A 25729-nucleotide genomic window follows, 5' to 3' on the forward strand; every position below is an offset into this window, starting at 1 on the left:
TTGGTTCTTTTAAAATGAATTTACTATTATAAATCAGCTTTTACTCGCGGCCGTAGAAGATTGACTACTATAATTTAGCTCAGCTTTTAATTGTGAAATGGGCCCAGCCCGGCTGAAGCAGCCTCGACCAGCCTCGCCACCTAGCCTATAACCTTCCCGGGGCCCGTCCCGACATTTTTGGTTCCTTTTGAATGAATTTACTACCATAATTCAGCTTTTACTCACGGCTGTAGAAGATTGACTACTATAATTCAGCTCAACTTTTAATTGCGAAATGGGCCCGGCCCGGCCGAGGTGGGCCTCGACAGGTCTCGCCACCTAGCGTGAAACCTTCCCGGGGCCCATTCCGACATTTTTTGTATTGGAGGTTTCCTCCTATCTTTCACCGTTCAGGAGATTAGCTTGCGCAGACAAACAAACAAAAACTTTCTTTTATAATATAGAGAGAAGAAAAGAGAGAAGAGAAGAGATATGATACAGAAACTCAAAGTTTTGTGCACACCATCAATACACTTCAATTTGAGCTCCATTTGTTGCATGCAGGACATCAGGGTGGTACACGAGTTTTTTTTTTTTTTTTTTGTTTTGTATACTGAATCGAGGCTCGTGAAAGAGCTAACATTTACTTCACAAACAAATCAACCAGACAAACAAAATATATAAAAAGAGGGAGCGGAAGACAAGATGGGGAGAGAAGGGGAAGCACACAAACACAACATTTGAGAGCAGGGAGAAGTGTGGAAGGGAGAGGGCTTGGGGGGAGGAGGCGTGGGAAGTGGGGAGGGGGGGGGGGGGAGAGGTATAAAACACAAGGACACCAAGGACTTCCAGGACAGAAGTCGGGATTTCAAAAAAAAAGTGTATCTGGGGTGAATTAATGGGGGGTAGAAAAGATCAAGGTTTTGGATGGGGGAAGATAAGAGATGGTGGTGAGCAGCTGTTTTAAAGACCTGGAGGGTGGAGTGGGATTGAAGAGAATGAGGGAGTTTGTTCCAGAGGCGGGAGAAAAGAGGAATGAAGGAGTGAAGGTGAGCAGAGAGTGTTGATTTTGGCAGTTTAACCATAAGAGGGTTGCAGGCAGATATTGTGCGACCTGTAGGAATATTTGCGGGACAGAGCCCAGAGAGAGCTGGGGGGGGGGGGGCAAGGCCAGAGAGGAGTCGGTAGAAGACGGAAAGACCACCAACCTGCCTGCGGTGAGTGAGTGAAAAGCCCTTGGAGTTAGCTTCATCGCGGGAGATTCCAATGATTCTAAACGCTTTGGTTGTTAGGGTTAGGGTGAGTTTTTGCCATGTTTGCGTCAACCAGTACGTATGCAGCTGTGATCCGAGAACAAAGATCCTGCAGGTTTGCCACCTTGGTGTTGTTGACAAAATCTTTGACAAAGCCCCACAGAAAAAAAAATCAAGGTGGGTTATGTCTTGTGATCGTGGGGGCCAGGCGGTTGGTCTGTCTTGGCCAATCCAGCGACCTGGAAATTTTCCATTCAGGACGGCTCAAACGAATAAGGCTCAATGAAGGGGAGCGCCGTCCTATTGAAAAATGATATCAGGTTGCAGGTCTTCAATCTGAGGGAAGGTGAATCAAGGAACCAATCAAGGGATGTGGTGAGGAATCAAGGTGAATTTCCATCCACCATGTTCCTGTAAATTGTTGAGGTCACTGTGTACTCTACAAAGAAAAAAGGATCCACCAAGCGGTTATGGAGAAGGCCACACCATACATTGACCTTTGGACTGTGTGTATGTGTTCATTTACCACGTGGGGGTTTCAGAGCCCCAGATCCTCACATTTTGCCAGTTGATCTTCCCAGATACATGAAAGCAAGCTTTGTCTGTGGACATGACCTTTTTCCGGTCATCTTTGTCGTCCTCTACGTGACTGAGCATTTCCATGGAAAACACCTTGCGTTTGGGTCCATCATTTTGTTTGAGTTCCTGCAAAATCTGTACCTCGTAGGCATAAAGCTTCAGTATTTTATGCAAAATCCTGTGTACAGTGGTGGTTGGTAGTCCCAGTCCCTGTGTACCGGTACTTTTCTGTTTCTGACAACTCCCAGTCTCCTTAATCCTATTGTACCACTCTGATACTAGTCGGCAATGACGGATTCCTTCAATACATTGTACGGAAATTACGCTGAACTTGTGTGTCGGATCATCTCATCTCACTGAACCATTTGACGCACTGACTGAGCTTTTTCCTGTTGAGTCGCCATTTTCCTTTATATTAAACCACCTGACCTGAAAAGAAAGAAAACTTTGAGTTTCTGTATCATACAAAATAAAAGGTATCGTTGTATCGTTTGTGGAACTAAATATATAGACAAGCAAAGTTGTCCAGGTATTTTTGGAAAACCCTGTATATTTGTCGATACGCCTCGTTATACGTTTTGTGGAAATTCAAACGTGAAAAACACTAAAATAAATAATGATTCTTACCTCTGCACAGTGCAACATTTTTGTGATGCATGCACCGTTCCCCAGTCGAAGACCATGGCTCTGGGAGCTTTGGAGACCAGTTGAAGGAGGCAGATCAAATTGTTGATTGAAAACTGAATTACGAGACACTGGTTGATGTTGATGCAATGTCGAGTGCTTAACCTGGGAGAACTTGGATTGAAGGTTCCCAGGTGATGAAGAGGCAGATAGTGATGTCGAGTGGTTAACCTGGGAGAACTTGGATTGAAGGTTCCCAGGTGATGAAGAGGCAGATAGTGATGGACTTTGGTTGTTGATTACAGCTGGAACTGTGGGAGACATTCGATATTCTAATTATAACGGTTACATTTGCTGAACGACACATCCTGACTGAAATAGGGCAAAGATATTTGTTTACTGCTGTAATGCAACTGATTTTCTTTAAATACTCGACTCAAGATGTTGTTGTACCGGTAACTAAATGAAATTCAGCTGTGAATCCTCTTCTCTGTCAGTCAGTGTAGACATTATACAACCTCAAAGGTCTAAACTCCTGAATTTGCCGAAACACATCACAAACTGAATCACAGTAAGTGCAGGTGAGGAACCTTCCTCAGCGAGTATATAGGATTGGGTTGGGGGCGCGCATTGGGGATCACAAATCTTGGTGAGCACGGGGGTTGATGGGGGCATGGACCTCGGCGAGTGAAGCGCCCTGAAACCTGCCGAACCAAACACGGTCGCCCCAGACCCTGGCAAGCCGAGCACAGTAGACCTGAATGAACCCAGGCCAGACCCAGGCGTGCTCAGCGTATTCTTCCTGAACCCGAGTGTGCTAACTGCGGTTCATCCTGAACCACAGTGTTGTCCCAGACCTGCCGAGACAGCAGGACCCTGGACCCCGTTAAGCCAAGCATTGAGTGGTGGCTGGACCCAAGCGAACCAAGTGAGGGGCGCCCCGGACCCCCTAGTGAGCTAAGCAAGCCGTACCCTGGATCCCTGAGATCTGAGCCGATGGAAGGGCCATTGAACCAAGTGAGGTGGAGACCCAGGCGAGCCAAGCAAGTGGGAGCCCCAGACCTCTGCGAGCTGAGCAATTGGGGGCCTTAGACCCTCGTGATGCAAGAAAAGGGTGGCCCTGGATCTCGGCAAGCAAACAACGGTGGGGAACTGGGGGTGGTTGGTATATTGGACCCCAGCGAGCTGACGGGGGCTGGGGAGTTGACGGAAAGGGAAGTCCACACCTGAGCAAATATGAGGACTCCAAAAAAATTCAGATCTCCTGATGCTTATAATATAATTAAATGATAAACCTTTTTTAAACTAATACCCTTTGAGCTCTCCACCTCCTTTCCCCCTTCACCACCCTTTTCACAAATGAAAATAAGCAGGAGTTACAGATATAAATTTAAGGTAAACTTTATAAAACCAAATAAAAACTGAAGTGTGCCACCACACTGACATTTTCTGGTCTTACCAACGACGTCCGCATTGTGGTTTTCTTGTTTCTGATTTGTGGACTTGCACACTTGAATGTCCCCTCGCTTTTTGTTCCTTTGATTCACCGTAGCATAGATTGGGATGGAATTCTTGCTGGAAGTTTCAGAGAATTGCAAGGAAGATCGAGGTGGCAATTTGCTGCTGGCCTGGGCTGTGGATTTGCTTGCAGGTGGGTAAGATACGACCTCGTAACGCGAAACCCTTTGTTTTGGGGGGAAAGAAGAGATAGAGAGCAAAAAACATTCTTGTTAGGATCACATCTGGTGAGATTCTGTTTGTTTCCTGGGTTTGAATCTCGACCCAACTTTAAATTCCATGCCCTCTCCCTCCCACAGATCTCCTGATGTCCCTGCTCTCCATCTTGTCTCCCGCTCCCTTTATCATATGTTTTATGTTTTATGTGTCAGTTTGTCTTTTAGTGATCAATGTTAGCTCTTTCACGAGCCTCGATCTTGTGTACAAAAATATATATATATATATGGCGTCCTGGGCTTCCGCATGCAGTGTGAGGCATCAACGTGTAAACCATCCATGAGAAGGACGTTAGGCCAGATGACCTGTCTGCTGCATGCACTGTCGACTTGTGGATGTGATGATCCCATGATGTATTTTGTTAAGCATAGACCATTTGTTGGCATGCTGAATTTTACCTAAAATTACTAATTCCAACCCAAATCACCTTCGGTCAGGCCTCGAGCCGGCCCAGCCGGTTCGAGAAAGACTTGGTGCAAAATACCTTCTCTGGCTGATCACACAAAAAGGTGGGAATACTTGGGCCTTCTAAAGTACAAGTTGTAACAGCAGTCATAATATTAGTAATAGCAGTAGTAGTTCTTGCAGTTTGTTAATCCTGTATTACATCTGAAGGGCTTGCAAGCAATTTGTATCACATGTTGCATCACTCTACTGACGCATTCACCCCCCCCCCCCCCCCCATTTACACTTACTGCTTAAAAGTGTAAATGTTGAGCTCGAAGCCACTTACATAGCAGGCTTTTTGTATGAAGGGTCCACATCGTCATAGTCTTCATCCTGTAGTAAGGGAACAAGGCTTGTTGTATTAAAAATCAAAAGGGAAATATACATGTATTATCCTTTCAACTGTGCACATTGCATGTTGTCCTACAGAGCAAACATTAAGCCAGCTTCACTATCTGCAATCATATGGACATAAAATATTGCCTTTAAAAACGAGAACGGCCCTCGGTATGTGGAGCGCATACCTCCGCCAGGCTGAACAGTTTATGTTTTGTATCCCACCGATAGGTCGGATCTGGATTCGGAACTAAACCAAAATCGAATCTGCTTGTTCTTGTCACCTAACCAACTCATCCACCTAGTTTTGGCAAATGTCGTCCACAATTTTTTTGAAATATCATGCTATGTATCGTTTTTGGCCATATGACTCAATGGTGAAGAATTACTTTAAAAATCCATTTCCGGATTCGGATCCGGATCTTCACCAAAATCGAATCGTATCGTCCTTGTCACACACCCAACCCGTCCAACAAGTTTCGTCCAAATCCGTCCGCACCTTTTTGAGATATCGTGCAATATATCATTTTTTGTTCAATATCTCAATAGTGAAGAATCACTTTTAAAATTCTCGGATCTGGATCCAGATTCGAATCTTCACCAAAATTGAATCAATTCTTCTTTGTCACACACGCAATCTGTCCACCAAGTTTCGTCCAAATCCGTCCGCAACTTTTTGAGATATCGTGCAATATATCATTTTTTTTGTCCAATCTCTCAATAGTGAAGAATCACTTTAAAAATTCTCGGATCTAGATCCAGATTCGAATCTTCACCAAAACGGAATCAATTCTTCTTTGTCACACATGCAACATGTCCACGAAGTTTCGGCCGAATCCATCCACAACTTTTTGAGATATCGTGCTATATATCGGTTTTTTCCTTTCTCTCAATAGTGAAGAATCACTTTTAAAATGATCGGATCTGGATACAGATTCGAATCTTCACCAAATTCGAATCGATTAGTCCTCGTCACACACCCAACCTTTGCCCCCAAATTTTGTCCAAATCCGTCCACAACTTTTTGAGATATCCTGTTCACAATCAGACAGACAGACAGACAGACAGACAAACAGGGGTGAAAATAACCTCCATCCACCTTTGATGGCGGAGGTAATAAGCACTCTCCTACCAAAAGTCATGGGACAAGCCTTTGTAATGGTACAAAAATAATCTTTACATTTTCTAGGTATTTCTGAGCTTGCATCTGGTTTTCCATAAATGTGAAAACCATCAACGGGCAATCATATTGCTGAGTTTCAGAGATTTACTTCCCAGAAGTTTGGGAAGGAGTTCCAATGAGGAAAAATAATTTATTGGCTAAAAGAGAGTGGGCATCTCAATCAGGACAATCTGTACCATTCCACCAATTCCCCAATCCATCGTAAGCAACGTGACCAAGTTGGCAGATGATACATGATCACACTCAGAGGAATCAAACCCTGAAAGGAACTGTTACAGACAATAAACACGACTTGCATCACATAAAACTACCATGGTGGGACGAATGGGAATCCTGGAACCTCAGTGTAGAAACAAGTTTGATGTAAAAACGAGTTTAGTTCTGAGCTCGCCAACAACCACCACCCAGTATTAAAAACAACAACCGAGGGAGCACATTATATATGAGAAACAAATTCGAATCCCACATCGAAAGAATACAAACATCAGATGTTAGTGTAAAGGGGGAGGCTCTTGTTATGGCATGGGGGAGGCCCTCCAAGATGGACAGCAGGTGCATACTAAAGATTGCCGTGCATCGTCAGCAACATTGCATGTCCCATGAGTTTTGATAGGAAAGTGAATGTGTTACTCGATGCCATTCTTGCTTGGACGTCTTAGATCTGCCTCCGTTCCGACAAACGTCAATCACATTCGGCCGGGAGAGCGCACTGTGTGTAAGAATGCAAGTAGAGGTCATTTTGAATGGGATATGGACATGGGCATTATGGGCATTATGGGCATTATGGGCATTGTGGGCATTGTGGGCATTTTGGGCATTATGGGCATTATGGGCATTATGGGCATTATGGGCATTTTGGGCATTGTGGGCATTGTGGGCATTGTGGGCATTTTGGGCATTTTGGGCATTGTCGGCATTTTGGGCATTATGGGCATTATGGGCATTATGGGCATTTTGGGCATTATGGGCATTATGGGCATTATGGGCATTGTGGGCATTTTGGGCATTATGGGCATTTTGGGCATTATGGGCATTATGGGCATTATGGGCATTATGGGCATTTTGGGCATTATGGGCATTATCGGCATTATGGGCATTATGGGCATTGTGGGCATTTTGGGCATTATGGGCATTATGGGCATTGTGGGCATTATGGGCATTGTGGGCATTATGGGCATTATGGGCATTATGGGCATTGTGGGCATTTTGGGCATTATGGACATTGTGGGCATTTTGGGCATTATGGGCATTGTGGGCATTGTGGGCATTGTCGGCATTATGGGCATTGTGGGCATTGTGGGCATTATGGGCATTATGGGCATTGTGGGCATTTTGGGCATTATGGGCATTATGGGCATTATGGGCATTATGGGCATTGTGGGCATTTTGGGCATTATCGGCATTATGGGCATTGTGGGCATTTTGGGCATTATGGGCATTATGGGCATTATGGGCATTATGGGCATTATGGGCATTGTGGGCATTATGGGCATTATGGGCATTGTGGGCATTTTGGGCATTATGGGCATTATGGGCATTGTGGGCATTATGGGCCAAATGGCCTCTTCCAGAATGCACACTTTCATGCGTAAGAATTGTGTACAAGTGTTCACATTGGAATTATCACAGCTGTTTTTGATTTTTCTTTGTTTGGATAAACGAGCAGGAAAAAAGGAAGACTAAAAACAAGGACATCCAACCAGACAAACAGGAAATGGCACTGCGAACATGGTAATAACTCACAGTAAATGTAAGAACACAGAGTCTTGGCAACTCACATCACACAAAACATTATCGTACATTACATAAACTGTTCTAAATTTAAAGATAAAAACAACATTAATATCCATCTTGATTCAAGAAGCCAATAACACGTCACGAGACACGAGAGAGCAGCCCAGTTTAGGAGACAGTTGCACAACCACGTACGTGCGAGCAGCACAGGCCAAAACAGCTCGGCGTAAGCGCACGGATAGCTGGTGGGCCTGTGTTTCCATCTGGTGTAAGGACGGATAGCTGGTGGGCCTGTGTTCCCATCTGGTGTAAGCATGTATAGCTGGTGGGCCTGTGTTCCCATCTGGTGTAAGCACGCATAGCTAGTGGGCCTGTGTTTCTATCTGGTGTAAGCACCGATAGCTAGTGGGCCTGTGTTTCTATCTGGTGTAAGCACGGATAGCGGGTGGGCCTGTGTTCCCATCTGGTGTAAGCACCGATAGCTAGTGGGCCTGTGTTTCCATCTGGTGTAAGCACGGATAGCTGGTGAGCCTGTGTTTCTATCTGGTGTAAGCACGGATAGCTGGTGAGCCTGTGTTTCTATCTGGTGTAAGCACCGATAGCTGGTGAGCCTGTGTTTCTATCTGGTGTAAGCACCGATAGCTAGTGGGCCTGTGTTTCTATCTGGTGTAAGCACTGATAGCTAGTGGGCCTGTGTTTCTATCTGGTGTAAGCACTGATAGCTAGTGGGCCTGTGTTTCTATCTGGTGTAAGCACCGATAGCTAGTGGGCCTGTGTTTCTATCTGGTGTAAGCACCGATAGCTAGTGGGCCTGTGTTTCTATCTGGTGTAAGCACCGATAGCTAGTGGGCCTGTGTTTCCATCTGGTGTAAGCACCGATAGCTAGTGGGCCTGTGTTTTCATCTGGTGTAAGCACCGATAGCTAGTGGGCCTGTGTTTCTATCTGGTGTAAGCACCGATAGCTAGTGGGCCTGTGTTTCTATCTGGTGTAAGCACCGATAGCTAGTGGGCCTGTGTTTCCATCTGGTGTAAGCACCGATAGCTAGTGGGCCTGTGTTTCCATCTGGTGTAAGCACCGATAGCTAGTGGGCCTGTGTTTCTATCTGGTGTAAGCACCGATAGCTAGTGGGCCTGTGTTTCCATCTGGTGTAAGCACCGATAGCTAGTGGGCCTGTGTTTCCATCTGGTGTAAGCACCGATAGCTAGTGGGCCTGTGTTTCTATCTGGTGTAAGCACCGATAGCTAGTGGGCCTGTGTTTCCATCTGGTGTAAGCACCGATAGCTAGTGGGCCTGTGTTTCCATCTGGTGTAAGCACCGATAGCTAGTGGGCCTGTGTTTCTATCTGGTGTAAGCACCGATAGCTAGTGGGCCTGTGTTTCTATCTGGTGTAAGCACCGATAGCTAGTGGGCCTGTGTTTCCATCTGGTGTAAGCACCGATAGCTAGTGGGCCTGTGTTTCTATCTGGTGTAAGCACCGATAGCTAGTGGGCCTGTGTTTCTATCTGGTGTAAGCACCGATGCGCTTGCCTCATGATGTTCTCATAATTTTAGATTTTGGTGGAGGGGAAAACAAAGAAACATTTGATTCGCCAAATAGACTCATCTTGTGTAAGCTTCCTGTCTATCCCTAATGTTAATCTGATTGCGACATTCAACTAGAGCTGGTTAGGCCAGGAATTTGTAATTTGTTCAGGGTTTCGGCCAAACTCACGTAATCCTCAGGACACGCCCCGTGGGATGTTTAACATCCACTTACAAACTATGTGAGCACACAGATCTTCAGCTTAACATTCTTCGGAGGGACGGAACGGTTAGTGATGCAAATCCTCGTCTGAAAAACTCAACAACTCCTAGTTCGCTTCAAGAACCAAAACCGGACAAGACTCCGAAAGGTCAGTGGGTTAGCCGAGTCTGCTGAAACCATGTTCAGTTAATTTGCCTCCAGGACCTTACATTTGGGACACCAAAACCACTTCCTGCATCACACAGTCTTTTCGGAAGTGCTGCCGTGAAATTACCTCATTGGTAGTTGGGTGACCCGAGAAGTGCTCGGAAGTAGTCGGTGAAGAGTCGGCGACAGCTTGAAGGGAGGCGAGGTGTTTCTCAAACATGTACACAATTGTAGTGTACACAAACTCGTACTGGTTCTGCAGACACACTTGTTTACTTGATTTACTTCTGCAGTTGAATTGTTGAGCAGTTGAATTGTCCCACAAATCTAGAAATCATGACTTATCTGAAGCCTCACCTTGGTCTGAACCATGTATATCCGTTGTTTCCGCATTTCTTTGATCACACCGGAAATGCTGAAGTCTCCCATGATGCACTGTGGTGAAAAGGTAGGACAACTTGTACCGTACACCTAATAATCTAAGTATCTGCAAAGCTCAGTTGACTTTTTGCTCCACCAAATAACAGCGAAACGGAGTTGAGTAAAAGGGTGAAAATTCTACAGATGCTGTGATAAATAACTATCTCTGTCGGTTTGAATGTTTGAAAGAGAATAGACGACTGGATCAATTTTTGAATTAAATTTAAATCCCGATTGATATATATATATCTATCTATAATTCCAGCAATCTCTGTGTGTCTGTCTGTGTGTCTGTGTGTCTGTGTGTCTGTGTGTCTGTGACCGCTGTTTCTCGACAACCACGGGTCCGATATACTTGAAACTTGCCAGGTATATTGCTGGGGACCCGAGGATGTGCCTTTTCAAGGTTTGTAATTAATCGGACAAGTACCTACCGAGCTATGTCCAAAAAACGCTTCAACCAATCAGAGAGCAGCGAGCTATCACGTGTGCCGAACGTGGCGATCGGACTCTGCCTCGGACGGCACATTTGACAGCGTATTCATTTATTTCACGTTGGAAAACTATGTTGCCGTTAAACTATGTTTTAAAACGAATTCAAACTGCGATTAAATTAAAACGATTCATCCTAACTGCGATTTGCGAACTTCCGGACAGTGACGACTGTCCGGCAGCACGCTTTCCGGCAGCCAATCACAGAACGCTTTGTTGCGTAGGCGTGGCCGATGTGAGACGAGCACGAGCGGAGCTGAGCGCGTTACGAGCTGACCGCCATTACGGTACGTAATTCGATTTCTTATGCGCATTATTTCTCCCAATTCATTCATCTCCCAATTTCTCCCAATTCAATTCGTATCACTAATAAAAACGAATTTGCGATTCATTCGCTTTCCTGCGCGTTTGTGCACGCGATGGCGATTGCTTTACCAAACTCCGGAAGCCGTTCGCTTTGGACCAAACCATTGCATGAGGGGGGGGTTCTGTGGTCGTTGCGAATGGACCAAACCATTCATGTAAATAGAGGGGGGGGATTGTCACTGTACTCGCAAGCCGTTCGCCGTTCGCTTTGCCGTTGCGAATGAACCAAACCATTTCATGTAAATAGAGGGGGGGGGATATAATTTTAGATAGATATATAGTACGGGCATATATATAGTACGGGCATGCCCTAGTCTATCTATAATTCCAGCAATCTCTGTGTGTCTGTCTGTGTGTCTGTGTGTCTGTGACCGCTGTTTCTCGACAACCACGGGTCCGATATACTTGAAACTTGCCAGGTATATTGCTGGGGACCCGAGGATGTGCCTTTTCAAGGTTTCATATTAATCGGACAATTACTTCCCGAGCTATGTCCAAAAAACGATTCAACCAATCAGAGAGCAGCGAGCTATCGCGTGTGCCGAACGTGGCGGACACACTCTGCCTCGGATGGCACATTTGAGAGCGTTTTCATTTATTTCACGTTTGCAAACTATGTTGGCGTTAAACTATGTTTTACAACTAATAAAAACGAATTTGCGATTCATTCGCTTTCCTGCGCGTTTGTGTACGCGATGGCGATTTCTTTACCAAACTCCGGAAGCCGTTCGCTTTGGACCGAACCATTGCATGTAAATAGAGGGGGGGGGGATTGTCACCACTCGCAAGCCGTTCGCTTTGGACCAAACCATTTCATGTAAATAGAGGGGGGGGATTGTCACTGTACTCGCAAGCCGTTCGCCGTTCGCTTTGGCGTTGCGAATGGACCAAACCATTTCATGTAAATAGAGGGGGGGGGGGGATATAATTTTAGATAGATATATAGTACGGGCATATATATAGTACGGGCATGCCCTAGTATCTATAATTCCAGTAATATCTGTATGTGTGTTTGTTTGTTTGTTTGTTTGTTTGTCTGTGACCGCTGTTTCTCGACAACCACGGGTCCGATATACTTTAAACTTGCCAGGTATATTGCTGGGGACCCGAGGATGTGCCTTTTCAAGGTTTCATATTAATCGGACAATTACTTACCGAGCTATGTCCAAAAAACGATTCAACCAATCAGAGAGCAGCGAGCTATCGCGTGTGCCGAACGTGGCGAACACACTCTGCCTCGGACGGCACATTTGAGAGCGTATTCATTTATTTCACGTTGGAAAACTATGTTGCCGTTAAACTATGTTTTAAAACTAATTAAAACTACTATCTATAATTCCACGGGTCCGATAAAAAACACCGTACTCGCAAGCCGTTCGCTTTGGACCAAACCATTTCATGTAAATAGAGGGGGGGGATTGTCACCACTCGCAAGCCGTTCGCTTTGGACCAAACCATTTCATGTAAATAGAGGGGGGGGGATATAATTTTAGATATATATATAGTACGGGCATGCCCTAGTATATATAAACGCGAGTTGTCTGTGTGTGTGTCCGCATTTTATTCAGAGATGGCTGAATGGATCTTCATCAAACTTTCAGAGGTTCATCAGTGAGTGCCTGGGAGTGTTTCAGGCCCCAAAAAAAAAATTGAAAAAAATAGTTCGTTTTTTTTGGAGTTAAAAATAATAATAAAAAATAATTAAAAAAACATTCGCTCGATAGTGCCGAAGCCTTTTTAAATGAATGACAGTTATATACAAGTACACATTCGCATAAATAAATACAAAACAATCACCAGACATTTCAATCTATCTATAATTCCAGCAATCTCTGTGTGTATGTTTGTATGTTTGTATGTTTGTATGTTTGTATGTTTGTATGTTTGTATGTATGTTTGTCTGTGACCGCTGTTTCTCGACAACTACCGGTCCGATATACTTGAAACTTGCCAGGTATATTGCTGGGGACCCGAGGATGTGCCTTTTCAAGGTTTTAAATTAATCGCAGAAGTAGTTACCGAGCTATGTCCAAAAAACGATTCAACCAATCAGAGAGCAGCGAGCTATCACGTGTGCCGAACGTGGCGAACAGACTCTGCCTCGGATGGCACATTTGAGAGCGTATTCATTTATTTCCCGTCGGCAAACTATGTTGGCGCTATGTTGGCGTTAAACGATGTTTTAAAACTAATTAAAACTAATTTGCGATTCTTTCGCTTTCCTGCGATATGCGACCTTCCGGACAGTCAAATGAGGACGTCACTTCCGGACTTACGTAGCGGCGAGCGGGCGCCATTTGGAGGAGCTGGGAGGACTCAGTTGTGATAGAGTGAGCCTGACTGAGTATATCAAGACAAGAACAAGATCTAGAAGGAGGTATGTACGGTGCGATTCATATAATATATTGTTTAGTTATCGTCGATGAGGAATTTGGGGGCCCGATTAACTGCAGCGCCATCCGAGCTGCGGCGTCGGGACGATACATTCATTGTACGGTAACATCACGCACTTACGGGCACGTCCTATATATATAGTACGGGCATGCCCTAGTACAAATAAATCAAACAATTCCGGAAGTGTACGAATTTGGTAGTATGGCTTCTTCTTCTTCCTGACCGGCATCACACTTAACTCAGAAACGTGAGCCACATTCACTCAGAAACGTGAACCACTCCCCTTCCTCTCCTGCCCCCCTCTCCCCACCCTTCCCCCCTCCCCTTCCCCCTCCTCCCTTCCCTCCCCTCCCCCTACCCCCTCCCCCTCCTCCCCTCCCTTAACCCCCCTCCCCCTTAAGATAAAAAATACTCCGTAAAAGAGCTTCCACTTCTGACTGCTCCCCACCCTCCTCTCCCCACCCTTCACCCCCTTCCCCCCTCCCCTACCCCTCCATTCCCCCCTCCCCTCCCCTTTAAGATATAAATTCTCCGTAAAAGAGCTCCCACTTCTGACTGCTCCCCTTCCCCCCACTCCCCTCCCTCCCCCCCCTTCACCCCCTTCCCCCCTCCCCTACCCCTCCCATTCCCCCCTCCCCTCCCCTTTAAGATATAAATTCTCCGTAAAAGAGCTCCCACTTCTGACTGCTCCCCTTCCCCCCCCTCCCCTCCCCTCCCCCCCTCCCCCCCTCCCCTCCCCTCCCCCCCTCCCCTCCCCTCCCCCCCTCCCCCCTCCCCTCCCCTCCCCTCCCCTCCCCCTCCCCCCTCTCCTCTCCTCCCCCCTCCCCCTCTTTACCCCCCCCCCCGTTCCCCTCCCCTCCCCCTCCCCTCCCCCGTTTCCCTCCCTTCCCCAGCCCGGCAACGCCGGGTACTTCTGCTAGTCTCTCCATGTATCTCAAAGCGCATCGATATGTCAGGTTGTCCATATGGAAGTCTCCCGCCATCATCATCATGCCACACTTTCCTGTCTGTTCTATTTCACCAGCACAAGAGTCATTGAGTGTTTGTTGTGGCGAGGACAGCACAGATTCGAGGAAGTGCGACCGGAAATTGAATAGATGCCAAGTGTCCTTACCTGTCTCTGAAGAAGACTCCAGGTGTGATGGATGGCACATATTGCTCCGGTCCTTCCACACCCAGCACTGTTGATTACACGCACCTAAATTAACTCAATTGTAAGTTGTGCCTTTCGCACACATCGGCAGGTATGTCAAATAACACACCTGTTTGGAGTTGGCTGCTTAGCATTGTCATCTGAGGAGTTCAATTGCTCCACAATCTAGAAAATCTCACGGGCAATGTTAATCCGTACCATGTATCCATGTATCCGTACTGCAAAGGTAACACTAATATTCATTGCCCTATGAGTGATTGATCAACAGGACAAAAGGAACAGTAGCGAGAGAGGGGGTGGGGACACCAAGAGCAGAGTCCAAGGCCAAGATAGAGGCAGACATGGACAAACAATGCAGGTGTGGGGAGGAATGGGGGACAGGAGAGGATGCATGGTGTGGACAAGATGGATACAGAAGGAAACTCTCAGGAGGGAGAAGTGGAAATTTGAAAGGAGGAAGGACTGGGTGGGGGGTTGAAGCGTGGGAGTTAACGAGGGTAGAAAAGATCATCATTTGGGATCGAGGACGATCTGAGATGGTGAATAGTTGTCTTGAAGAATTGGAAGGAAGAATGAGATTGAAGAAAATGGGGAAGTTAGTTCTACAGGAAGGAAAAAATAGGGAACACATGAGTGGATGTGAGCAGTGATTCTGGATTTAGATCGTTTCACTATAAGGGGTTGATGGGAAAAACCTGGTGGGACAAATAACGGAAAGAGCACATGATGCAAGACCAGAAAGGGGGTGGTGGAAGACAGAGGGACCACCGACCTGTCTGCAATGGCTGAGTGATAAGCCCATAGACTCACCTTGATTGCGGGAAATTCCAATAATCTTGAAGGCCTTGGTTGTCATGGCATCCAGATGAGCAAGATGTGAGGCGGGGCGGGGGTGGGGGTGGAGCTCAGAGGGGAGAGCAGTACTCCATAAAGCTGCAGGTGAAGGTCTTGCAGGTGGATATAAGTTCAAGAACGCAATTTGTACGACAGAGGATGCTCAGTCAATGGCTGGCTTTAGAGGCCATCTTTGAAATGTGGTTTGCCCAAGAAAGATCATGGCTGATAGTGAGACCCAGGAGTTTGAATGACTAAACTTCCTCAAGAGGATAATTAAGAAAGGAGATAGCGGTGGAGGGTGAGGGGGGGGGGGGGGTACTAATTTGGTGGAGGTTGCCAGAGTGTCCTTTCGGATAGAGATTCTGAGTGTGAGATTTCTTAGGATTGAAGGACATATTCCAAGTGTTTGACCACCTTGTGATTTTGTGAAGGTATGAAGAGAGGGAAGAGGCTGCAGCCTGCTTGTCTGAATGGTCGAGGATATCACAGCAGGGGATGGAGTCATCAGCAAATAGTTGTTTATGGGGATTTTCCAGAAAGTCGGAGAGGTCATTGATGAAGGTCAGGAATAGGACTGGGCCCACAGCACTGCCTTGAGGATACTCCAGCCTTGACAGGGAGAGGAGATGGAAGGATTCCATTGGGTGCGACATGTCGACTACAAGAGTAGAGGCAGTCAGGAAGCCATATGTGGAGTTGGTTTTGGATGCCATAGGCAGAGAGTTTGGAGAGCAAGGCAGGATGTCAGACTGTATCGAAAGCACAAGATACTGTACGACCAGAGAGACGGCACTGATCTCATGTCTGATATTGAGGGCCTCCATGTCCATGGTGGAGTGACCTGGTCTGAAACCAAGTTGGTGATCTGAGATGAGGTTGTTGGAGAAAAGGAAGAATTTTATATCAACTGTGAAGATGGATTCCATGACCTTGCTGATGATTGGAAGTAAGCTAATTGGTCTGTAGTTAAGGAGATTAGTTTTTGCACCTTTTTATGTAATGCGGTGATATCGGATTTCCAAGCAGATGCAAGATGACCGAGCACAAATCCGAGTCAAAGGGTCAAAAGGGTCAAAGGGTCAAACAAAAGGGTTAAAAAGGGTCAAAGGGCTAAATAACGGTCAGAAGGACAGAGAGAGGATGTGCAAGAGCCGAGCAGTTTTCTAGGACACACCAGCTGATATGGTCCAGTCCAGTTGAATTAATCAGAGTCTAGGGTTGAAAAAAAACCTTCTCCACCTCAGGTGCAAAATAAACAGTCCAGGAGCAGTTGGGAACGACAGGGAAGGATGGGTACCGAGAGCGAGGTGTTGGGGACACAAGTTCTTGAAGCAAACACAGAATTGAGCCATTCGGCCTTCTCACGAGCAGAGTCAGCTGTGGTGCCATTTGAAGAGAGGGAAGGGATGGAGGAGGAGCATGCTCCAGACTTAAGAAGGTGCCACCTGGTTTTAGAGGAGGGAGACAACTTTGAAAGTTCATTCTTGAGGCTGGACAAATATTGTTTTCTGGTTCTCCTGAGAGAGGACACACACTTGTTGCGGGATTTTTGGAATGGGCTGAGATTGCCTTCGGTCAGATTAGCATTCCACGAATAGAAGGCAAGTTGTTTCAGAGCAACTGCCTCACCACAGGATCCAGGGTACCATGGAAAAGAAGAAGGGTAAGATATTGGAAGACGAGATGAATTGAAGCCTGTCGGCATTGGCCAGCAGATGATTCTTGAAATGACCTGAATATCATTTTGATGTGTCCTCAAATTCAAGCGAAGTTTCCCTGAATGTTGAAACTCAGGGAACAGTGATCAAAAGAGGGGAGGGCATATTAAAATCATAAATCATTATATATAATTGATATTTATCTGCATTAAAAAAAAGAAACAACATCTAAATAAAAATGTCGAAACTATAAGGAATTTGTTTATCGATAATGCTCCAAAAGTACGAATCGAATAAGGACACAAGGTCACGTGCCCTCATGAAAACAAAGATGCCATTCACAGCAAAAGACAGTTGGCAGTATGAGTAACCATGATGATCTTACTGTTTTAACAATGTCAGAGGGGCACTGGAACCTTTATTCTATTCGTAAAATAAAGAAGAAAGGCTATCCTTCTTTAAACTATTTGCGGCTGCCATTTTTACCTCCACCATTGAAGGTGGATGGAAGTTATGTTTTCACCCTGTCTGTTTGTCTATTTGTCTGTCTGTGAACACGTTATCTCAAAAAGTTGTCGACGGATTCGAATGAAATTTGGTGCGTATGTGACAATGACGAAATGATTAGATTTTGGTGAAGATCCGGAACCGGCTACTAGAAATTTTAAAGAGATTCTTCACCATTGGGAGATCGGGTCAAAAACGATACATAGCAGGATATCTCAAAAAGTTATCTACGGATTCGGGCAAAACCTGGCGGAGAGGTTGTGTGTGTAACAAGACCGAATCGATTCGATTTTGGTGAAGATCTGAATATGGATTCCGATATGAGAATTATTTGATTTTGTAAGTGATTCTTCACCATTGAGAGATCAGGCTCAAACCGATACATAGAAGGATATCTCAATAAGTTATCGATGGATTTGGACGAAACTTGGTGGAGAGGTTGTGTGTGTGACAAGACCGAATCGATTCGATTTTGGTAAAGATCTGAATATGGATTCCGATATGAGACTTATTTGATTTTGTAAGTGATTCTTCACCAGTGAGAGATCAAGCTAAAACCGATACATAGAAGGATATCTCAAAAAGTTATATATGGATTTGGACGAAGGTTGGTGGAGAGGTTGTGTGTGTGACAAGACCGAATCGATTCGATTTTGGTGAAGATCTGAATATGGATTCCGATATGAGAATTATTTAATTTTTGAAGTGATTCTTCAACATTGTGAGATCGGGCGAAAAGCGATTACATGATATTTTAAAAAGTTGTGGACGAGTTATGACCAAACTTGGTGGATGAGTTGGTTAAGTGACAAGAACAAGCAGATTAGATTTTGGTTCAGGTCCGAATCCAGATCCAGTCTATCAGTGGGATACAAAACAAACTGTACAGCCTGGCGGAGGTATGCGCACTACCGAGTACCATTCTAGTCATGGACTGATTCTGAAAATCTCAGATCGATGAATTGTGTCCACGCAGACTCTGGTTCCATTCTCATGTTCTCCATTATTTTGTATCAAGGTTCTACTTATAGATATTATAGAAGTATTATACATACAAGTTTCTCTGTGGAAAACGAAATGCAGGTAAATGTTTTTTTAAGCTCGTGTAAACCTACCTGCAATGGATGCATAACGGATTATCTGGGGACAGCTCAGGGAGGCTATCGATGAGATCTAGTATTGGTCCAGGAGATTCGGGCACACCATGGTCGGGCCAACCATTGTAGTGATATTGTAGTACACAGCGCATTTCCTGCAAATGGTCAAAGATAAAAAAAACTAACTAAACGCATATACAGTTTGAACAAACTAAACATTTACAGCTTAAACAAATTGTTCATCGACAGCAAAAACAAACTAAACCTCTACAGTAACACCTCGGTTTACGTCGCCCATTTTAATGTCGTTTCACAAATACGTCGTCACGTTATTAATACCACTTGTTTCTTTAATACTCAGGCTAGGCTCATAGTAGAGCTGACATACACACACACACACACACACACACACACACACACACACACACACACGCACACACACATACTGATGAGACAAACACTTAACACAGACATTGAGCTTGGGAGAAGTGTCGTCACTTCCTGGGATACTCTGGGTACCAGTGATGTCACACCAATGGCGCCGCTTTTCTCACGGTACTCAGCGGGGCATTTCCTCAAGAGGAATTTCCTCCTCCTCATAGATGCCAACCGATGGGGATTGTCCATGCTCTCTCCTTTTCAAACAAGGAAGCAGCACGTACCATTTTTAAAGTCTTTGGTATGACATTAACTGGTCTAAACCGGATGGGTGTTTTTTTTAGGAGACACCATCTCCTTACTGCATGGCTGTTGGCTCCTTACGGGGGCTCATCTGCTCTTTGTCAGGTGTTGTTTTTATTTCATTGAAATATGTCTGGTAATTGTTGTACACTGCTCCTTTCCTATGCCATCTCCAGGCGCTGCATGACGTCATTGCCAGGCACCGGAAGGGGCTCGGCAATGACGCACACTGAAAGGGAGTACTCAGTTTTCACTCCGGTTGTTTGTTTGTCAGGGTGATATCTCAGCCATCCTTTGAGCAAGGAAGCTGAAATTTCGGTACAATAGTGACCAAGTGCTTTGGCAAAAACAGTGTTTTTAAAATTGATTAATTAATTGATTCGTTAGTTAATTATTATCGATTCATTAAGTACCTATTTAGCCTGGTGTTGGCTTAGCGGTTAGGGTGCCGGCTTGGGTTCCTAGGATACCTAGGTTCAAATCCCGGTCGATCGCTGAATTAACACCAGGGGGGTTCACTCAGCCTGTCATCCTTCCGAGGTCGGCAAATTGAGTACCAGCTTGCTGGGATGAATGATCACGGTGTATACCCCGATTTAGAATAGGTACACCGTATTCCTGCGCATCGTAAGAGGCGACCAAGGGTTGGCATCAGGAAGGGCATCCAGCCATAAAAACATTGCCTCAAACAGGGAACCATGGTTGTCATGGGGCCCGCAAGGCTAACCCCCACTCTAGCGGGGAAAATGGCCGTAAAACGATCATTCATTCATTCATTTATTTCATTCATTAAGTACCTATTTATTTCCTTTCTCTTCTGGGCATTATCTCAGGCACCTTTTGAGTTAGGAAGCTGATACTTGGACATGACAATGACCAAGTGATTTGGCTGTAAATGGTGTTTTGATTTATCGATTTATTGATTCATCAATTAATTGATTAATTATTTTATTATTCGATTAATGACTTAATTTAAAAATTTTAAGTTACAGATTCGGATGAAATGGTGGTGGTTTATGTATTCTATTTGCCAATTGATTAATTATTTAATTATTTTATGATTATTATTCATTTATTTTCATTATTAATCATTTATTTATTTTCTTTCTCATCTGGACAATATCTCAGGCACCTTTTAAGCTGGGTAACTGATATTTGGACATGACAGTGACCAATATACGTTTTATTAAAAACTAAGATAGTCTAACAGCGGTGTAGCCGAGCTTGTTTGATACTTTAATTGGAGGATAGTATGACCTGAGTGGGGTTACCCTATTAGCAGTTAACAAATAATGTAAGTATGAAATTTTTTTCAATAAATTCCTCATTCCTGTGCCAACTTCAATCGAACGTCAGGCCTTGACAGCAGGTTCATGAAGGATTTGCACAAAAAGCGTACCCAGTCTGAATTTTGCTATATCAAGTCAATGGTGAAACTGCAAATGGGAATCCGCAAATGTCACGGATGAAAACCCTTACTTCATTTCCTCATTCTGCTTTAAACTCAATGTCTCTATATTTTCATTCCAAGCAGCATTATTCATCATTCCAATCACAAATCAATACTATGGTGTTAATATATCAAAATATAATGTTAAATCATGATTGTATTGAGATATTATCAAACCAGCGAAACGTCATCATCTGTTCACTTCCGGATTCGGGAGCAAGGTCCGGGTCGATCGCATTTCAAAATCATACTTGCATTGAGGAATTTCTGAAACCTCCTACCTACCTTACCACACCCGCTGGGACCCCAAAACGTTCCCCAGAAAGTTATTATATTTCCTTTTAGTAAAATATGCAACTGTAATGGTTACTAAATGCTGTCCCCTGTCATGTGACCAGATCCACAGCTCTGATTGGTGGACGTTTGTGGAGACATATGGACAGACAGACATCGCTGTTCTAGATGGGCCCTACGAACTACGTTGTAAAAAGGATAATATTGGAGGTAAAATGCAAAATGCAATACCTGAAGTGGTGATGTAAGGTATGCATCTCCCGCTTATTCCATTAATTGTTATTAGTACCTTATGATCTCATTATCTACAGAAGATGTAGCGTAGCATACCTTTTCCCATGTGAGGTTGAGCTTTCGAACACAGTACTCCGGGGTTTCTTCATGAACAGCTTCCTGTAACAAATATATCCGTAAATATGTCAAAAAAATGTGGATCCAGTGGCTGGTTAAAGGGGGGTAGATTTTCACAACCTGTAGATCCTCTTTTCTAGGCCTGGGGGAGAAAATTCTTCCAAATTTACAATGTTTTGATCTTCAAAATATTTGTGAGTAAGTTGGTTTTCCTGACATCTCAAACTACTCTCAAAGTCCTCGTTCAGTTTTCCTAAATGTTTATTACTGGCATTTTTGTACACCGCTCCTTTCCTATTCCATCTCCAGGCGCTACATGACGCACGCTGAAAGGGAGTACTCAGTTTTCACTCTGGTTTCTTTCTTGTTTGTTTGTCCAGGCAATATCTCAGCCATCCTTTGAGCTAGGAAGTTGAAATTTGGGCACAATAGTGACCACGTGCTTTGGCAAAAATTGTATTTTTTCTTTTGATTAATTAAATTATTATCGATTAATTAAGTTCTTATTTATTTTCTTTCTCATCTGGGCAATATCTCAGGCACCTTTTGAGCGAGGAAGCTGATATTTGGACACAATAGTGACCAAGTGCTTTGCCTATAAAGTATATTTTTGATTTATTGATTAATCAATTAATCAATTAATTATTTCATTTTTAAAATTAATTAGTTATATAATTATTCTTCAAAAAGTTACAGCTTTAAATGAAACACTGGTGATTTAGATATGCTATCAGCCAATTGATTAAGAAATTAATTATCTTACTATTATTATTTATTTATTTCAAATTACACAATTAATCAATCAATTATTGCACACCTCTCCCTCCCAATACCGTCTCTACGTGCCGCACGGTGGCATCGCCAGGCACCGAAGGCTCCCCAGCAATGCCGCGTGCTGGAGGATGTTATTTATTTATTTGGCATGGGGGCGGTGTACTTTAGATATCGCTCTGCTTGTTACTTTTATAACTACTTATGGTAAAATATTATTTGATGATCCATTCAGTCACCACAGAGGTGCCATTTCCAATTATCATGGATATTATACAATTTTTTGTTTGTTTGTTTTTTGTATACAAGATCGAGGCTCATGTAAGAGCTAACATTGATCACAAAAAGACAAAATGACACATAAAACATTAAACATATGATAAAGGGAGCGGGAGAACAGTATGGAGAGCAGGAACATCGGGAGATCTGTGGGAGGGAGAGGGCTTGGGGGATTCATTTGGATTTGGGGGATTTAATGAAACAATGATTTATTTGTCATTGCTTGTGCTGATGATAGTTGGTTTGAGAATCCCTCTTGTGAAAGCGTGTTCTTCAATGCAAAATTTAAATTATTCACAATTTGTATAACATCCTCTGAAAGGGAGAATTGCCATGAATTGAAAAGAAGAGAGAATAGCATACTTACACATGTGATAATAAACTTTCCAAAAGTTTTCGTCTCTTCCATTTCTGCCCAATACTTTTCACATTTCCTCTGCAAATATTAAAAAATGCAAATATGAAGCACAGTGCCAAAGTCTTCAACATGACGCATTAACACCACATGCCAAGGAAGGTAGCTGTTGGTGATGAATAAATGAAAAAGCTATACCTTTCCAAGCTCAATCTCTTTGCAGGCCATGATAACCATCTGCAACAATAAAGCACTCATGACACAAGGTAAAACAAATAATTCTTACATGTGTAGGTAAGTACCAGCACGTATTGAACGAAGATGTGGAGTGGCTTTACAACAATGTTTTATACAATTCATTATAACTCACCATCCAATCCCTCGACAAATTCCATGCACCCCCCCCCCCCCTCATTATCCTAACCAAAAGCGTTGCACCTAATCCCAGAGTTCTGTTGTATCACCTGAACGTTGTAATCCCAAATCATTTGCCAGAAGTCGGAGATGGTGTGAGGTAAGGGTCCTTGTGTGGCGATGTATGTCTGAGGTCCGTTAACACCCTGAAATCCACAAACGCCAATTTTATTTGTAAAGCAAAATAATAAAATATCTTGAATAACAGATATCCTCGACACTTGTGTCATTACACATGAATGGTAAAATATATGTTATTAAAGGTGTTTGAGCTCCATAAGTCATCTAGGTATCTGACAGATCATGAAACAAAAACTGTTAAAGTCTTACAATAATGGTTGCCATTCATATTTTTATGTGGTCACCTGGGCACATTTATTTGTTTATAGTGTATGAGATGGTGCCCACACGTTGCGACCACACTCTGATATAGCGAGTTACCCGACCCTCAACTTCATGCAAAATTTTGTAATTACCCTGCGCTCGCGAAGCGAAAAGCGGGGTTAAGCATTCAGTTGCGTACGTGTGCCGTGTGCCGTACGTGTCTGCATTTTAAAAATTCATTTTCTTGGCAACCGTTGGTCCGATTGACACGAAATTTTTACCATAGAAGCGCCTCCGCCTGTAGGATTTTTATTATTCATAATTATGACGTCATGTCACGTGGTACTGACGCCATCTTGGAAAAACGTTACGCCTCTATATCTCCCAAACCGCTCCATGGAATAAAATGAAACATGGCTCATTGTCAAGTACTCCCCTTGTACTCAAGGGAATAAGATATGTTGATGATGATGTCATAAGTGCCCCCATTATGACGTCATAATTTGACAAGTACAAAACTTCATCCGATCAAGATGAAATTTCTTGAGCATAATCTAGGAATAAATTAGTGGAGAAAAAGAAATGATGACATCATCTGACACGTTGTTTGGCCACCATATTTGTTTCAACACAAAAGCCTTACAAACCACACTGAAAATACATCCTGACGAGGTTTTGCAATCTCTGATTGCTCTTTCTTGTTTGTCTTGTACTGTAGTTTTTCCTAAACCCTAACTCCACCAAATCTATTTACAGATTTCTGTATTTCTATGTTTCCTTCCCCTCTTCTCTCTCTCCTCCTGTTTCCACATCCCGGCCAAGTTGCATCCACTCACTTCTTATACCAAACTCCAACTGCCAGTGTGTTGCCTCCCACATTTTGTCGCCGTGCATTTTCCATGAAAAAGGACTTTGTACACAAAATAAAACAAAAAATTCTAGAATATTTCCAGTTGTAAGGATGAACAACTTACAAAGATGAAGCTTGCATTGATGTAGGTGTTTGCAGTGTCGCCGTTGCTTTGTTGTAGGATAACTCTGGAGCTGTTATCTGTTGCACACAACAAATGATGATGCGCATTAAGGTTTTCAGTGTTTTTCTTTTTCATTTTGGATATATAATGCATTTTGGATATATGGATATATACTGAATATAATAGTATTTGAATTAACGTCGCAAGTACATGAAAAAATTTTGTATGAAAATAAATAAATAAAAATAAGTGCATGAAAAAATATATCAAGTGACAGTATCTGAATTAACATCTTTATAATGACGTACTGTGGGATGGCTCTTCCGGAGCTTCACAGTGAAGGCCGACGTAAGTGGCGGTGTCGTCACGGTGTTCGCTCATTAGGTTGGAGCACTAAATTATATATACTAATATATATATATATATTACTAGAACGGCACTCAGTAGAGCGCATACCTCTGCCAAGCCAGATCTGGATTCGTGCTTGAACAAAAATCGAATCGGCTTTTTCTTGTCACCTAACCAACTCGTCCACCTCATTTTTTCAAAATCTGTCCACAAGTTTATGAAATATAAATATATCCTTTTTGGCCCTATCACGAAGCCTGGTGTTGGCTTAGCGGTTAGGGTGCCGGCTTGGGATCCTAGGATCCTGGGTTCGGATCCCGGTCGATCGCTAAATTAACACCAGGGGGGTTGACTCAGCCTGGCATCCTTCCGAGGTCGGCAAATTGAGTACCAGCTTGCTGGGATGAATGATCCCGGTGTGTACCCCGGCTTAGAATAGGTACACCGCATCCCTGCACATCGCAAGAGGCGACTAATGGTTGGTGCCAGGAAGGGCGTCCGGCCATAAAAACATTGTCTCAAACAGGGAACCATGATTGTCATGGGGCCCACAAGGCTAACCCCTGCTCTAGCGGGGAAAATGGCCTTAAAACGATCATTCATACTCAATGGTGAAGAATCAATCAAAAAATTATAAAATTCTCGTAATCGGATATGTATTCGGATCTTCACCGAAATCGAATCGATTCTTCCTTGTCACACACACAACCTGTCCACCAAGTTTCATCCGAATCCGTCCATAACTTTTTGAGATATCCTGCTATATGTCGGTTTCAGCCATATCACTCAATGGTGAAGAATCA

The 25729-nt window shown here is 43.9% G+C and overlaps 1 protein-coding gene across 1 annotated transcript in view; it reads right to left on the reverse strand.

Annotated features, from left to right (window-relative positions):
- The window catches only part of LOC137424475 (tyrosine-protein phosphatase non-receptor type 12), a 51512-nt gene that overhangs the window by 12700 nt on the left and 13083 nt on the right, over positions 1-25729 (reverse strand). The window contains exons 3-14 of the mRNA XM_068111964.2: positions 24579-24655; positions 23331-23426; positions 23065-23103; positions 22879-22947; positions 21441-21503; positions 18704-18840; positions 14548-14614; positions 10119-10196; positions 9889-10017; positions 4903-4949; positions 3895-4118; positions 2439-2746 (exon numbers count right to left, since the gene is read on the reverse strand). Of these exons, the coding sequence (XP_067968065.2) occupies positions 2439-2746; positions 3895-4118; positions 4903-4949; positions 9889-10017; positions 10119-10196; positions 14548-14614; positions 18704-18840; positions 21441-21503; positions 22879-22947; positions 23065-23103; positions 23331-23426; positions 24579-24655 (1334 nt within the window). The remainder of the gene's footprint in view (positions 1-2438; positions 2747-3894; positions 4119-4902; positions 4950-9888; positions 10018-10118; positions 10197-14547; positions 14615-18703; positions 18841-21440; positions 21504-22878; positions 22948-23064; positions 23104-23330; positions 23427-24578; positions 24656-25729) is intronic.

The sequence above is a fragment of the Myxine glutinosa genome, chromosome 4 (assembly GCF_964187855.1).
Source record: "Myxine glutinosa chromosome 4, kmMyxGlut1.1, whole genome shotgun sequence".
NCBI classification, from domain to species: Eukaryota; Metazoa; Chordata; class Myxini; order Myxiniformes; family Myxinidae; genus Myxine; species Myxine glutinosa.